The 15,328-nt window shown below is 41.6% G+C and overlaps 1 protein-coding gene across 5 annotated transcripts in view; it reads left to right on the forward strand.

Moving 5' to 3' along the window:
- Positions 1 to 14,160, forward strand: part of CYLD (CYLD lysine 63 deubiquitinase) — a 34,884-nt gene extending 20,724 nt beyond the window's left edge. For all 5 annotated transcript variants that reach the window (XM_081201143.1, XM_081201144.1, XM_081201142.1 and 2 more), the window contains exons 10-17: positions 47 to 169; positions 946 to 1,037; positions 2,308 to 2,374; positions 4,215 to 4,347; positions 4,441 to 4,549; positions 6,115 to 6,233; positions 6,414 to 6,630; positions 8,079 to 14,160. In XM_081201143.1, coding sequence (XP_081057269.1) covers positions 47 to 169; positions 946 to 1,037; positions 2,308 to 2,374; positions 4,215 to 4,347; positions 4,441 to 4,549; positions 6,115 to 6,233; positions 6,414 to 6,630; positions 8,079 to 8,263 — 1,045 coding nt within the window. In that variant the 3' untranslated portion in view covers positions 8,264 to 14,160. The remainder of the gene's footprint in view (positions 1 to 46; positions 170 to 945; positions 1,038 to 2,307; positions 2,375 to 4,214; positions 4,348 to 4,440; positions 4,550 to 6,114; positions 6,234 to 6,413; positions 6,631 to 8,078) is intronic.
- The last annotated feature ends 1,168 nt before the right edge of the window (positions 14,161 to 15,328 follow it).

Consider the following 15,328-nt stretch of genomic DNA (forward strand, 5'->3'; position numbering starts at 1 on the left):
TTGTTGTTGTGTTTCCAGATTGAAATTAGCTTCTCCCCTCTTTCAGCCTGTTTGCATTCAGCTCTGTTTTGGACACAGTCTTGCTTAGACCAAAAGAGAAAAATGATGTAGAATATTACAGTGAAACTCAAGAGCTTCTGCGGACAGAGATAGTGAATCCTCTCAGAATGTAAGTACGGGCAAATGAATTGTTTCAAAATTTTCAGTAGTTTTCAAAATGTATTCCTTGCTTACCATTCTAGTCTTCCCTGTACAATGTATAGATAGGTGGAGAGCCGAGTGTATTATTGGCAAATACAGGCAGATGGTGAAGGCTTAGATATGTGGCCTGCACCTTAGAGCGTGATCCAGAATCCTATGTAACATGCAGGTATTTCTTTGGCAGAATTCCTTGAAAGCAGAAAGTTTGGAAACGACTTTGCTAAATCAACCTCCCCAGTTTCTACCTAGCCCTTTCAACTCTTTTCTTGTTTAACCCATACTGCTTTTTTATATAGTTCCAGCTCCCTGGGTTTTGTCAGCAAGGTGTGGCATTCCTGATGTGGAACTCAATATCATTTCTGCTGGGATGAGTACAATGAGAAAATGAAAGGGCCCTTTGTTTTCATTCCTAGAAGAGCAGTTGGAAGAATGTTGTATACATTCAGAATATGTATAGAGCCCTCAAAACAAGTTGGCTCTGAGTATAGCTGCATTGCCCTCAAATCAGAAAACCGATATACTACTTCAAAATGTGGAGCTCAGAAACAGAGAGCCCATTATTAGGTTACCTTAGCATTTTCTTTGTGGCTTGTTCTCATTCTGCTCTACTAATGTCTGAAACAAGGAAGTTTTATAGTTGCCCATTCTGCCAGTTCTGTGTATCCCCACGTGCCTTAAAGCTCCATATCCCTTTGAGGTTCACCATTTCTCTCTCTCTTCAGACTCTTCATCTTTTTATTCTAGATATGGATATGTGTGTGCAACAAAAATAATGAAGCTGAGGAAAATCCTGGAAAAAGTGGAAGCAGCTTCAGGGTTTACCTCTGAAGAGAAAGGTAACTTGATTTATTTCTTTTTATTTAAGAAGTTTATATACTGCTTTTCATTGTGTATCCCAAAGTGGATTACCAAAAATAAAATGCAATTTTATTTGAGCTTTACCAAACTCGGTAGCATTGGTGAGGGAAAGGGAGTGAATAGGGATGGGTGTTTCGGTTACAAACTGAAAGTTCTGAATTGTGAGTGATATTGAGAGAGATGGTTCTGAGCTGGTGCCAAATTTATTAGTGATTGCCAGAATGTTACTATTTATCAGCAAAAAATCTGAAATACCCCCGATTTCAGAGTTAGATCAGAAAAGTTTGAAACATGATGCTCCTGACTAAATTGATTTATTTTTCCAGGAGCTATTATAGAAAGCAAGCGGATAAGTTTGTGTAAATATGCTTCTATTTATTTATTATGCTTTAGAACAGTCTCCAAGATCAGGAAGCGGTGGATCCAACAAAGTGCAAGGATTTCCATTTGCTCAACAGAACTTCTCATTCCTCTTCTCCCTGCTGTCTGACCCTACCTCCAATCTGTTCTGGAGGTTCCTCAGTCCTCCAGAGCTGATTTGGGATTGGTGCAGGGGGCATGTGGGAAGAGGAGGGGGAGGTTCCATTGCACAATCCTTGTGCTTATGGAATGACCTGATTGGATACAACCCAATCTGTTTCTGCCCTCAAAGTTTTAGTTTAACTCTCTTGTGCTCTTATACTGTGCTTATACTATATTTCTGGCTATAGGGCTTTTAAAGAGCAAATTTTAGAGACAATCCACTACATGTTTTGGAAAGTTGTTTGTTAGCTATGCATTTGGACATATCTTAAGATATTGCAACCAAAGTTCCTGAAATCATTTGGATACCATTGGGTGCCATTTTGAATATTTTGAAATGGCACTTATTTCAACAAGTGATTTCATAACAGCTGGGGTTTTTTCTGCTTAGAATTCCTGAGTGATGTTGGGTATGAGGTGGCTAATGCTTAATATAGCTAGGTTAATGTACTATATTCTTTTGTGTGTGCATAATAATGTCATTAGAATATTGGAGAGTTTCAGCTAAGTTTGTATTTTTTTTATAATGATAATGGAGAAATTGAGTCTTGATAATCTTGACTATTTAACTGTTCTTATAAATTTTGTATTCAACCGTTTATAAAATATGCTCCCTGCTCTTTGCCAGTTTGGTTAAAATGGATTTTTTATGTGAACATTTATTTTAAAATTATTTGGGTCTTACATATTAGTCTTTGTTTGATATACAACTCTCTTTTCCCCCAGATCCTGAAGAATTCTTGAATATTTTGTTTCATCATATTTTGAGAGTAGAGCCACTGTTAAAAATAAGGTAAAATATTCCTCTGCTTAAGTCATGTTTCAAAATGAAGTTTCGGACTTCCAGGAACATGAGCTTTCAGAGAATGTTTGGTTGAATTCAAACCTGCTTTTTAGAGGTATAAAATTCTATAAGTCTGACTGCATTCAAGACATCGATTTATGGTGGAAATGCTGTGAAAACTGAGTTGAGCTTAATGCTTTGCCTGGTGATTATAGGCAACAAGGAACTTTACACAGGCAAGTGGGTTACAGGATGCTGGGGGGGGGGCAGGACTAAGCACTCTGCCCCTCCTTCTGGCAGCCCCCTGCATTTCCATGACTGCCTTGTCTACACCCCACGTAAAATCACAGCCTACATATTTAGTTTGCTATTAAAAAAATAACAAAACCCACCACCAGCCCCTTGTATCACTAAAAGCAGACTTTTTTTTTTTAAGGCATCTAGTAACTAGTGGTCTTTGGTGTATGGGCCTTTAGTTGTGCATCTCTTTACATTTTGTACTACTGTTTATGACATTGAGGATTTCCCCCCATCACCACCTCTGTTCCAAAAATTGCCATGATTTTGGGAGGGGTGTCTGTGAGTTGTGTTGAATGGCCATAAAATCCAATTTTTCACACATGTTTACACTGGGCCAAAAATTTAGCTCTGTCTAATAGGCACACAAGGGATGCGGGTGGCGCTGTGGGTAAAAGCCTCAGCGCCTAGGGCTTGCCAATCGAAAGGTCGGCGGTTCGAATCCCCGCGGTGGGGTGCGCTCCCATTGCTCAGTCCCAGCGCCTGCCAACCTAGCAGTTCGAAAGCACCCCCAGGTGCAAGTAGATAAATAGGGACCGCTTACTGGCGGGAAGGTAAACGGCGTTCCGTGAGCTGTGCTGGCTCGCCAGATGCAGCTTCGTCACGCTGGCCACGTGACCTGGAAGTGACTCCGGACAGTGCTGGCCCCCGGCCTCTTAAGTGAGATGGGCGCACAACCCTAGAGTCTGTCAAGACTGGCCCGTACGGGCAGGGGTACCTTTACCTTTAATAGGCACACAAAGTTGCTCACCTGATAAGAAACTAGTAGCTTGAATTTCCCCTGCATTGAATTCCTGATTGGCTATGACTACCAGGCAAGTTTGTAAATATGAAGCAGTTTTAGTTTCATCCTTGTCATATCAAGTGTTTGGGGTGCCCCCACAAGCTCTCATATCCATTCCTTCTTCACAGTCGTGCAAACTTTCCCTTCCCCGGCTCTCCCTTGTTAAGTATTAAATATGATTAAATATGATTCAGCAGTACAAATGACCCTTGTTAAACAGCTATTACAATCTGTATAACTGAACATTCATTTTAGAAGTATGGGAGTCAACATGACTGTATTTGCTTTGCTATGAATGGTCTTAATTGATACATAATAGTGAAAGGGCTGTCAAAAAACACTGAAACCCAGGTAATCCAACAGGTATTTCTATATCTCCTAGTTGGAACATCATAGCTGACAAACCGGTGGTAATCTGTTGAGAGTATTTAAACACTGTCTTGAACATCCATGTAGGAAAAGAAGGTTGGATTAAGACTAAATTAGTTGGACTTGGATCCCACAATGTGACAAATCATGACTTAAATCCAATTGAAAACAATGGGACTTGAGATCAACTAACACAATCTGGATCCAGCTCTATTTTTTTTAAATTGCCTTACAAAATGCTTAATCTTTTCCACTCCTTTCCCAAAGTTATTTTTTTAGTTTTTGTAACAGAAGACATTTGTCCAAATGGATGAAAGAATAGTTAAATGTCCTCTTGTTCATCATTAAGCTTTATCATTTTTTATCAAAATCTGTTTTGAAAATACTCTCTTTTCTTAGATCAGCTGGTCAAAAGGTTCAAGACTGCTACTTCTATCAGATTTTTATGGACAAGAATGAGAAGGTTGGAGTTCCTACAATTCAGCAGCTACTGGAATGGTCTTTTATCAACAGCAACTTGAAATTTGCAGAGGTTTGGAGGATATTATTTGCTTTCATAAAATTTTTACCCATTGGATATATAATTTCACTAAAACAGCTGCATTTTTTTCTTGGCTCTTGCTAGGCACCCTCATGTCTGATTATTCAGATGCCTCGATTTGGAAAGGACTTCAAAATGTTCAACAAAATCTTTCCATCACTGGAATTAAATATCACAGACCTACTGGAAGACAGTGAGCATAAAATATTGTTCATGACACTATGGCTGATCATAGAGTATTTAGAAATAGTTTTATTTCTTCTGGTATTTGGTGGTGTTTGGCTACTGCACAGACTGGTGGTGCTATGAGCCATGTGAATCATATTTTATTTGGCATATTTTATTTCTGTTAACAGAAATTTTGTCTAACATTCTGCTCACAAAATATTAGGAGAACTGCATATTGGTGGTTGACTGTGGACAGGCTTTAGGGGTGGTCCAGCCTTGACCACTATGCCTTCATTCTCTTTTTGTCAGGATAGATGACATTTATATACATACAAAACTGGACCCATTTTTCCAGACCTTACCTGGTAGTCTTACCTGCCATCAGGAAACTTGGAACATATACAGCAGGACTGGTGAATCTGTGGTTCTCCTAATACTGCTGGCCTCTAAACTCCCATTAACCCCTGGCCAATAAACAGGGATGCTGGCTATAATTTATTATCCACTCTTCGCCCTAAGGTTCTGGATTGCAACCATTAAAGTACAACATGTAAAAACAGTTTAAAACAACTTAAAATCACAAAAATAAGGTGGGTTCTAAAAATATGCACCTCAAAAACACGTAGAGGTGTTTTTTTCTACAGTCAAGTTGTATATAAAGCTTATGAAATAAAACAAGTGTCAAAAGCCAGCATAAAGTGGTGTTTATTCAGCATTCACCAAAAGCTGTATAATGAAGATGCCAGATGCACATTTGTGGGGTGGAAGTACCACGACTTAGGGGCAGCCACCGATAATACCTTTTCCTGGGCTGCCACCTAACCCCCCTTCAAGCTTTTGGGAGTGGTGAAATGACCAATAGGGTCTCTCCGCTGATCTTAACACCTGATTGGGTCTGTAGGAAATGGTAGTCCAGCAACATCTAGCGAGTCACAAGTACTTCACTCTAGGTGTGTATGGAGTTCCCTGGCAGTCTCCCATCCTGTCCATTCTGCTAAGTTTCAGAGGTACATTGGGTGCCTTCAGGTTCTTCTTCTCTACCAGCTTATTAATTGTTAAGTAGAAGAAGAACTGAGCTTAATTTCTGTGTGCAGCCCTTTGGAAAAGTATTTTCTTTTTCCCATCAAAATTATGAATGGAAGCATTCCATCCATTTTGTTCACCTTCCCTCAACCAACCAGTTGGGTTTTTTTGGCATGAATTTAAAACTGAAGGAATTCTTTATGGCTTGTGTCTGCAGAGTAGAGATTTATTTCACTGATGCATTTCTTTTATAAACATGCATGAGTGAAATTTATGTGCTGTAAACAGGGCTGTTGCTTTTCTTTTTGCTTCAGTGTTGGAGAAATTCTTGCAGGAGTGTCACCTTGTTCTGTTTCAACAATATATCAAATTGTGTTAAGTCTTTCACTCCACTTTTTTTGTACACAAAATCATAATTTGCTGTAAAAAGCACCCCTCCCCCCCTGTTTATATTAAGGCGTGCATATGTTTGTCTTAACATGTTCATGCTGACTAACACAGCTTTGAAGGGATGGCTGATTCCACTGTTCATACACAATTTTGATAGTTTCATCTTGCTAAATACAGCTCCTAGGCAGTGCCGTATCTGTGGAGGACTTGCAATGTATGAATGCCGAGAATGCTATGAGGATACCGACATTTCTGCTGGGAAGATCAAGCAGTTTTGCAAAACCTGCAACACTCAGGTAAGTTACTTTTTCAGAATGTCTTGGGACTGGTGTCTGCTCAGAGCTCAGTGCCAGGAATCTCTCCAGGGCCAGTGGGTGCCTTCTCAGAGAACTGTGAGATTTAGTTTCCTTCGGAAAACAGTAAGCCAGAAGATGACCTTGCAAAAAACTTATTCTAACCCTCCTTGTCAATTACAGGTTCACCTTCATCCCAAAAGGCAGAGTCATAAATTCAATCCAGTGTCTCTCCCTAAAGATCTACCAGACTGGGATTGGAGACACGGCTGCATACCTTGTCAGAAGATGGAGTTATTTGCCGTTCTTTGTATAGAGACAAGCCACTATGTGGCTTTCGTTAAATACGGCAAGGGGGACTCTGCTTGGCTCTTCTTTGACAGCATGGCTGATCGGGATGGTATGTCTGTTCATTTGGCCTCATTTCCTTTCTCTGGGGTTCATGTAGCTTTGAGTAACCTTAACCGTAACCTCGGAAATACACTTTCTCCAAAAGATTTCCACAATTTTGGCCACTACAGTGAATTACAGTTGTACCTCGGGTTACATATGCTTCAGGTTACATACGTCAGGTTACAGACTCCGCTAACCCAGAAATAGTGCTTCAGGTTAAGAACTTTGCTTCAGGATGAGAACAGAAATCGTGCTCCGGCGGTGCGGCAGCAGCAGGAGGCTCCATTAGCTAAAGTGGTGCTTCAGGTTAAGAACAGTTTCAGGTTAAGTACGGACCTCCGGAACGAATTAAGTACTTAACCCGAGGTACCACTGTAAACTTAATGTAGTGAACCTTCTCTGTTTAATAATATGAATGAGCAGTGTTAATAGAAACCCAAAATATAGTAAAAATAAGCTTGAAATAGAGCAGTGAGTGTCAAGACTAGAGCTAGGGAGACTCACCTTCAAATCCCACTCTGCCATGGAGCTCAGTGGGTGACCTTGAACCCAGCACTCGCCTACCAATCCCACCTCACAGGGCTCTTGTGAAGAGACAAGAGAGGGCAAAAGTACACATACCACCCTGAGCCTTTGGGAAGAAATGTAGGGTAAAAATGTGATAAATGAATGGATACTGGATGTCAGATTTTTGAGTCCAGCATAAGACACGCACATAATATTTGCCCTTTATAAGAGCTTACCTTCAGATATATAAAACTCTTTTTTTAAAAAATCCAGTAACTGAAAAAATGACAATTATAATAGGTGGAGTATACACAGAAGGGCAGTTTGTATACTACGGATGTCTCCTGAGTGGATGCAGTACATCTCTTCACCCAGCAACCTTCCCTTCCAGTGAAGAAGCATTTGTTTACAGGGGAATTTTTTTTAAAACAGCCACAGTCTTCTCTTGCTGATCTGGGGTTGCCACTGCTCCCTGCTCTCAGTGCCTCCACATGCTTAAATGTTGAGCTTGCTTCTCTCTCTTTAGCCCTGAGATAGGGAGGCTGTGGCCCTCCAGCTATTGTTGGACTCTCAATGCCTGTCATCCCTGGTCAGCAGTGGGCAGAGATAATGGGAGTTGTAAGTCTGTCAGCGTTTGGAGGGCTACAGGTTGCCTACCCCGATTCAGTCCTATCCTTTGTCTTCATTCCTTCATTCCCTGGTCATGTGGAGTGGGGACCTGAAGTTGAGAATTGGCATTTAAATAGATTTATAATTGAATGTCAAACTGATTTACAACTTTTTTTTAAAAAAAATGACATGGTGGTGATTTAACTGGCATCAAGGAGAACTCATGCTCCTTACCATTGCACACCAATGGGAGGCTACAGTCTCAGGACTGCATAGTTGGTAATGAACTGTGTCCCCCCCCCTTGAATTAACCCGTCTGCCCTCTCCTTCTCTCAAAAGGAGGACAGAATGGCTTTAATATCCCTCAAGTGACTCCATGCCCAGAAGTTGGCGAGTACCTGAAAATGTCCCTTGAGGAATTGCATTCGCTGGACTCCAGAAGAATTCAAGGCTGTGCACGAAGGCTACTTTGTGACGCTTATATGTGCATGTATCAGAGCCCAACCATGAGCTTGTACAAGTGAAAAGTTGTCGTCTGGAAGAAGGGAAGCAGCTTCCCAGCAACTTGACTGTGGCCCAAGAAGATTCAGCAGGACTGTCGGCGCACTTGCTCGTGCATCTGTTGCCGGCAATGGATACTTCAAAGGGGGTGGAAAGCAAATGTCTATGGCAAAAGAAGTGCATATTTTAAAGAAGGGGTGAAAAAAACCTTACAATGCAATGTTCTGTTGCTAAAGTACTTAATAAGCATTTTGCACTCTAGGAAGTGCGTGTGTGTGCGTGTGCGTGTAGGGTTTTTCTAAAAAAATAAAAAGTCTAAATGAAGCTATTAAAATGTTTAGGCTGCATTTTCAGAGGAGTTGTGTACATGGAGTGAAGTTTTATGTGTTTCAAAATTGCCTTGTGGAATTTTCTGCATAGACCTCATCCAGGGAACCACAAAGCCTAAGGGAGCGGACTGTATTAATATGTGTGTTTTCTCCAGCATTGTATAGGTTGTACAATCAAGGCACTTCACCTCTGTAATACACTGGATGCTGGCCTGAATCTTGGCACTGAGGCTTTTGTTTTGCTTATTTTGACCTGGTATAAGTTAAATCACAACAAGAACAAAACATTTTTATTGTGTTGAGTGAGTGTGCAAAACGCATTAGCTATCTGTTTTCTCCATTGTATTCCCCTAGACCAAGAATGCTCAGTGTTCCCTATGTAGCTAATGATTGCCTGCTGGAAAACGGTGAAGATTAAGCTGGTGTAAATGTTTTGTAGCTACAAGTTGGTGTTTAGACTAATTCCCATAGCTGGAAGCATTTCAGTATTTTCCTTTATCCACACAACTCACTCAGTCTATTCTGTGAACTGGATGCTGTTTGCAGGATCATCTCTGAGCAGGTTGTGTGGATGACTCATTCTGATGTCATGCTTTCATAATGGGTGCACCCACATAAAATTCTTCTGAAAGGTATTTCCATTACATTGGCACTGTGTTCAAGCTTGACTTTCAGTGGAAGTTTGCTTTTAAAAACTGCTTCTTATACTCTGGTATTCTCCTACGTTTGGAAAACTCCTTAGCAAACTTCCCGCATATTTGCTTTCATGAAATTTTTAATCCCCCTGCCCTGACACTGCCCAGTCACTTGGAACTTCTGACTCCAGTGTAGTTTTACTTCTGAGAGTCAAAGACCATCCTATGACTTGCAGCTGTGATTGGTAAAAAGAAGGTGGCAAAGTTGATTTAGAAAGGTTCAAAAACAGCAGGGATGTTAAAGAGCTAACCTTTTTAAAGTGTCTTTTTCGTGTGTGTGTGTGTGTGTGTGTGTGTGTGTGAGAAAATCAAATCTAGGTCACATAAGGAATTCAGCTGTGTAGTATATGTACACCGCAGTCTTTCTTTGAGGGGAAACGATGTCTCCACTGCTCACTATGCTAAGGCATTACTGGTGAGGAAGTTCTGTTGCTGTGGTTTTCCCTACGGTTGGTGTGATTGCCAATCAAGGTAGTACATAATAATAGGCTGGGGCAGCAAACCTGGTGTCCTTCAGATGCTGTTGGACTACAACTTACATCACCTGTCACCATCGGCCAGGCTGGTTGGGGCTGATGGGAATCCTGATAACAGTTGAAGTCCACCATGTTGGCTATCCAAAAAGCAGTATTTTGTCATTCTTATTCTGCTTGCCTGTATGGGACTATCAGGTGCACCTTGCTTGTGAGGTGGATTTGACAGTATTTGATTTGAGAGTGCAATACATACCTTCAAGTTGTTGGGATAAAATATCCTCTCCAGACACCCATGCATAATATTAACAGGTTCAAGGCACAAGGCGGCATCCTTGACAGTATATTCAGCTTTTTGCCTCAGGGAACATCATTGGCTCAGAAGTCTGTAGTCTGTAAAATGGAAGCTGATGCTTTAGACTGAATTTATTTTCTTTCCTTTTTTTAGGAGATGGCTTACACATTTATCATATTAAAAGGATCAAGTAAGGTCTGTGTGTAGTCAAACCATTTGACTTGCTGCTCAGTACATATGAAAAGTTACTTGTTGCTTTCAAGTATCTTGTAGTGTATTTAATATTTTTATGAACTGTTGAGTCTAATAGTTCTCTGCAGTGGGAAAAATATCTCCTGTTGTAGTTGCCTTAAGTATTTTGTTTTTAAAAAGAGCAGCTAAATGCACATCCAGTACGAACAAAATTTGAATGTGGCAAGGAGATATTGTAGTCTCTTTTTTTTCTTTTTTGGCTAGGGGTGGGTGAATGGGTAGACACCATGAGTAGTCTTAGGTCAGGTTGCTGATTGGAAACGGGAGTAAGAGACACTTAGGGCTGCTTTGAATGAATTTTTGCTGCAGTGCAGGCTTGCACCCACACACCTGGTTGCCTCATAAGCATCCAGGCCTGCTAAACACTCACACGTGGGATGCAATGTCTGCATCATCTACATAGGACTAAATTCCACTTGGTTTGGGATGCGAACTATGTATTCATTAAGTTGCATAAAATGAAATTGCCCTCCTTCTCCCCACTTCCACCTTGTGTTGGTTCACTTTTAAGTTGCCACTTTGTTTTGCTGCAATATAGCAGAGGTGGCAAAAGCCCCTGGAGCTATGTATGAAATGGCTGGGACTCCTACCCAGCGCCCAGTACCTGCCACCTGCTTTCTCAACCCCAAGACAACTCCTGTCATTTACTTTTCCCCTAGTCCACAACTGTCTCACAACTTCTTTCCGGCTACTTTGGAAGTGGCTGCTGTTTCCTCATTGGCTGCAACCGTTTGGATAAGGGTATAAAGGAGGATGAGACAAGGCTTCATCTTGAATAAGACTTTTTTAAAAAAGTTCAGTTTTAAATTACACTCAATTTGCAGACAGTGGCTCTTAATTTGTAAAAAAGAGACCTTCAGGCAAGTAACAGTACAAGCTCAGCAGCAGACGCAGGGCTCAGGCATCGTGATCCAGGAGTAGGGAAAGAAATTCAGAAGTGACAGAAGTTGCCCCAAGCTTTTGAAGATGAGTGATTTGTTCCTTTGCCTTGTGGAAATGCAGTTTGCAAGGTCCTGCTCCATTGGGGCAGTCGTCTCTCATCCCATCTGCAAAGGGGGCACCTGGTTCTGACCAGGAAAGGCTGCACCTTCCTGTTCAGGTGTTGTTCAGTCCTCACCACCTCTTGTTCAGCCTCCCCCCCCCCCCAATAATCAAAGCCTTCCTCTGCCTCTACTGAGACTTCATGCACCAGCCAGCATGCCTGCTCCCCCTGCCAAAGCAACTGAAATCAGAGTGGGACGGGGATATCTTCCCTCTTTTGGCCCAAGTTCCCCAGTTCCTCTCTTCCCCCACCCCCATTTCTTCCACTTCGTCCTCTGCCTGATCCCGACTCCATATAGTACCCAGGCTTTTTGAAAGCTGCTGTATTCTTTACTGCTATTTTGGTAACCCTAATACAGATTTTGGGATATTTCTTATAGGCCAACACCGCTACCATTTATACTAGTGTTTGTTCTCATTCATTTAGAACAAGATTGCACCGTTCCCCCTTTTGCATCTATGCTGCTGTTATCTGTAAACTATTAACTGTGGCCCTAAGGTTTGTGTGTGTACTTCCCAGCTTCCCTGAAGATACCAAAACAGTTTGCAAAACTACTGTTTCTGATAGAGAAATTGATCGACTTACAAAAATCCAATTTTATACACTTTCCACTGTATTCACAATGCTCAGGGCAGCTGACAGTAAATCTAAATGATTTAAAACAGTGCAGCAAAGAAACCCACCTTTGGCAAAATGTTCTCTTGGAGGTCGTTCTTACTTGCTGCAGACTGTTGAGCAGGTAGCCTATGCTAGAGGCATGTGTGAATAGGGCCTGGCACAACACTGCTTCCTGGTCTCCATCAATTGCCGCAGTTTTCTGGTCTTAAATCTGAGGCCAGACGTAAAATTGTAGCATGGTGAGACAATGGTAAAATGTTAACTGACAAGTGGATAGAGCATTTTAGAGCAGAAATGTGTTGGATACATACTTTAGGCATCTCTCTGATGATTCATATTTTTGAGGGAGGGAGAACTTTCCACTGCAAAAGGGTTTGTTCCTGAGACTTGTGGATGCAACAGGCTACAGATTTAAATGCATGTTACAACTGTACAGGTCAAACACCTTTCATAAACCTTTGGGAAGGAGATTAAACTATATGTGGTGGCGGGCTGTTGTTTTTTTGCAGTGGAGGAGCTGTGACTTGTGAACTTAAATTGTCCAACTTTCTGGAAATCAAATTCAGACTACTACTTATACTGCAGCCACACATAATGATTTGCCCGGTTAGCCCCTTGATGCAAAGCAAACAAAACTCCCTTAGGAGGGATTGCTTAAGATCAAGAGTAACCTGGCCTTTGTCAGTGCTTTAAGGACCTGTGTTTGCTTTCGGGTATACTGCTCTGGGACATTGGATGGAGCTGAGAACTGCTCCCCTTCGCCCCTGTTCTGTTTCAAAACACCTTCCCAAGTTTGCAATGGAGAGGAGATTACCTTGCCAGATATTACCTGTGGCTTGCCATAGTTTGGCTTTTGCAAAATATGTATGGGCCACTTGCAGGAAACAATCGGGGACTTGGCTGCCCCATTTATCCCACCCCACCCCACATGGTCTGTGAAAGGAGTAGAAGACCTTTCTCTTGAACCTTTGAAAAACACCCTCTTCTTTATTTGCAGCATTTTCTGGTTCTGTTGCTCGTAATCCTAGTGTTTTGATACTTGTTTTCTGAATGCTGTTGCAGCAATCTTTCCCACTTTGCTTTTGTGGCTTCTGTTACTTGACTCTATGAGAAGCCTTAAATATTTAAAATAAGACCCTGTGGAAATGTGCAAGAGGATGAGAGACATGGTTGAGGTGGCTAAGTCACTGCTTACGATCATGTACCTTGTGGAGCTTTTGCTCCTGCTCCACTGGCTGGGGAGTTGGTGGGGAGTAGCAAAATCGAACGTATCTGTACTTTAGGGGCCTTGTTCCTTATGCCTTTCTTATTTTAAACTCAACAAAGCATCGAGAGCTGGCATTGTGTACAGTGAGACAGCATGCATCCCAATACTTGGGCTGCCTCCATTGAAAAGTGCTGTGTGTGTGTGTGTGTGTGTTGAGGTGGTGTATATAATAAGCCCTGTTTTTTGTGGTGGTTTTTGATCTGTGATGGTGGTTTTCCCATCTTCAAATCATCATCACTTGCTGTTGCAGTTCCTCCCTAGCAGTTATGTATCTGTGAACTCTCCTTTCTGATTGTGATGTGAAATAGAGAAGAAGAAGAAAAAATAATCTAGCGTCATCTTTACATATCTCATCCCCTCAAAAACAACCAAACAAAATCCTTACACGCACCCTGGTTTCCTTCCTCTTTTGTATTGCGCATTGTAGTTTTGGCATTCTGAAACTGTCCTTTTAATCCTCTCATGTCAGCTGTACAAAGGTGAACATTTAAACACTCACATATACAGAATGAAATGTCTACGGATGTGGAATCATTTTGTTTCTAGGTCGTGTTTCAGGTTTTCCCGCAGACGTTGCAACGTTGGCACGGTACCCAAACCCTGGTGTCGTGCTCCCAGGGCTGAGATGGTTACAGAAGAGCTGCGTTTGTGTGAACGTGAAGGTGGAACTTTTTATGTTTCTTCAGAATTCCTCTCTTGAGGTTTTGGGTTTTATTTATTCCGCAACTGTAACAAAGCGTGTTTTGCATTGGCCTGCACAATTCCTGGTGTTTTTGTTAAATAAACATCCTGTGCTCGAGTGCAGTCGTCTCCTCGGTAGATTGTCTCCCCCAAGAGCTTAGAGAAGTGTTTTATATCGGGTTGCTGTAATTAAGCCTTAATTTCCCAGAGAAGAGACTGTACCATATCCTATTTCTGTATTAATATTTATTAAAACTTATCATTTTTATGGTTGTCTAAATTACTTGGGGGAGCTTTGAAAGGCACCTGATCCTTGAAAGGGATTTATTCTGTGGTGTTTACATGATCTTCATTGGGTGGTTTATACACAGCAGAGGGGCAGACCGGTGCAAGGGAAAAAATATGATAATGTATAGCACAGATGGGGAGTCCTAGGGCCTTCCTGAGGTTCCCCATTCTTCTTTGAATTTGGCATTGCTCATTTGGGCTTATGGAAGTTGGCATCTGGTAATACTGGAGGACCACAGGTTCCCCGTCTGATGCATAACTTCATCACTCTTGAGACCCAAAAATTTGCACATGTGACTCTTCCTGTGACTCTTCCTTCCACGTTTGAAATGTACTCTAGCCTCTGTGCATTGGGTATAGCATGTTCAAGGACTACCTTGCACTAATGGGGCAGCCCAATCCTTCCCTCATCCCACACCTTGGCTCTAGTATTTTGTAATTTTATTTAAAATATGTTTAGCTGTGGAACAATTGTTTCATTATATATCTTGAACTTGGAATGTCAAAACTTCTGTTTTTCAATTTTGCCAGCTTCTGACTGAAATACATGCATCAGGTGCCATCTTGTGGCGAAAAGACACAACTGCTTCCCCTCTCTGCTGAGATGCTCCATGAAATGCAACTAATTTGCATTAATTTTTCTTAAGTGCCAATTAATTTGTTCACATTATCCCAGTTATTTTACATACTCAAGCTGAACAGTAGTTATAATTGCTTATATATATTTTAAGCATGTTTAAATAAGGTTTTAATGTGTATGAGTTAATCACATTTTAATCCTATGCTTTCCTACCCGGGAGCATAGGGTGGTATAGTGGGGGGGGGGGGCTATCTCATATTATCTTCATAACAGTTGTGCAGAGAGACAGAGCGATAGAAGTAGAGCCCCACTGTATCAAACCACAGGCCTTAAGTAGATCCATGTGCAGACCACTTCTTGAACCAGGGTTCAGGGGCATAAACTCTAGTGCATAATGGGATGCATAACTCTAGTGGACCTCCATAGCACAACCCAGTTCCTGCCTAAAGCATGAAACTTGCTATAAGCGCTGAACAATGCTTGCAGCGAGTCTGGCCGGGAAAGGTTGCCACACGGGCCAGTGGATGCTTCAGCTGACGTTCTGATGCTCTCAGGTGATTGACAGGTG

This window comes from Podarcis bocagei (assembly GCF_964188305.1).
Source record: "Podarcis bocagei genome assembly, chromosome: 7".
Taxonomy (NCBI): Eukaryota; Metazoa; Chordata; class Lepidosauria; order Squamata; family Lacertidae; genus Podarcis; species Podarcis bocagei.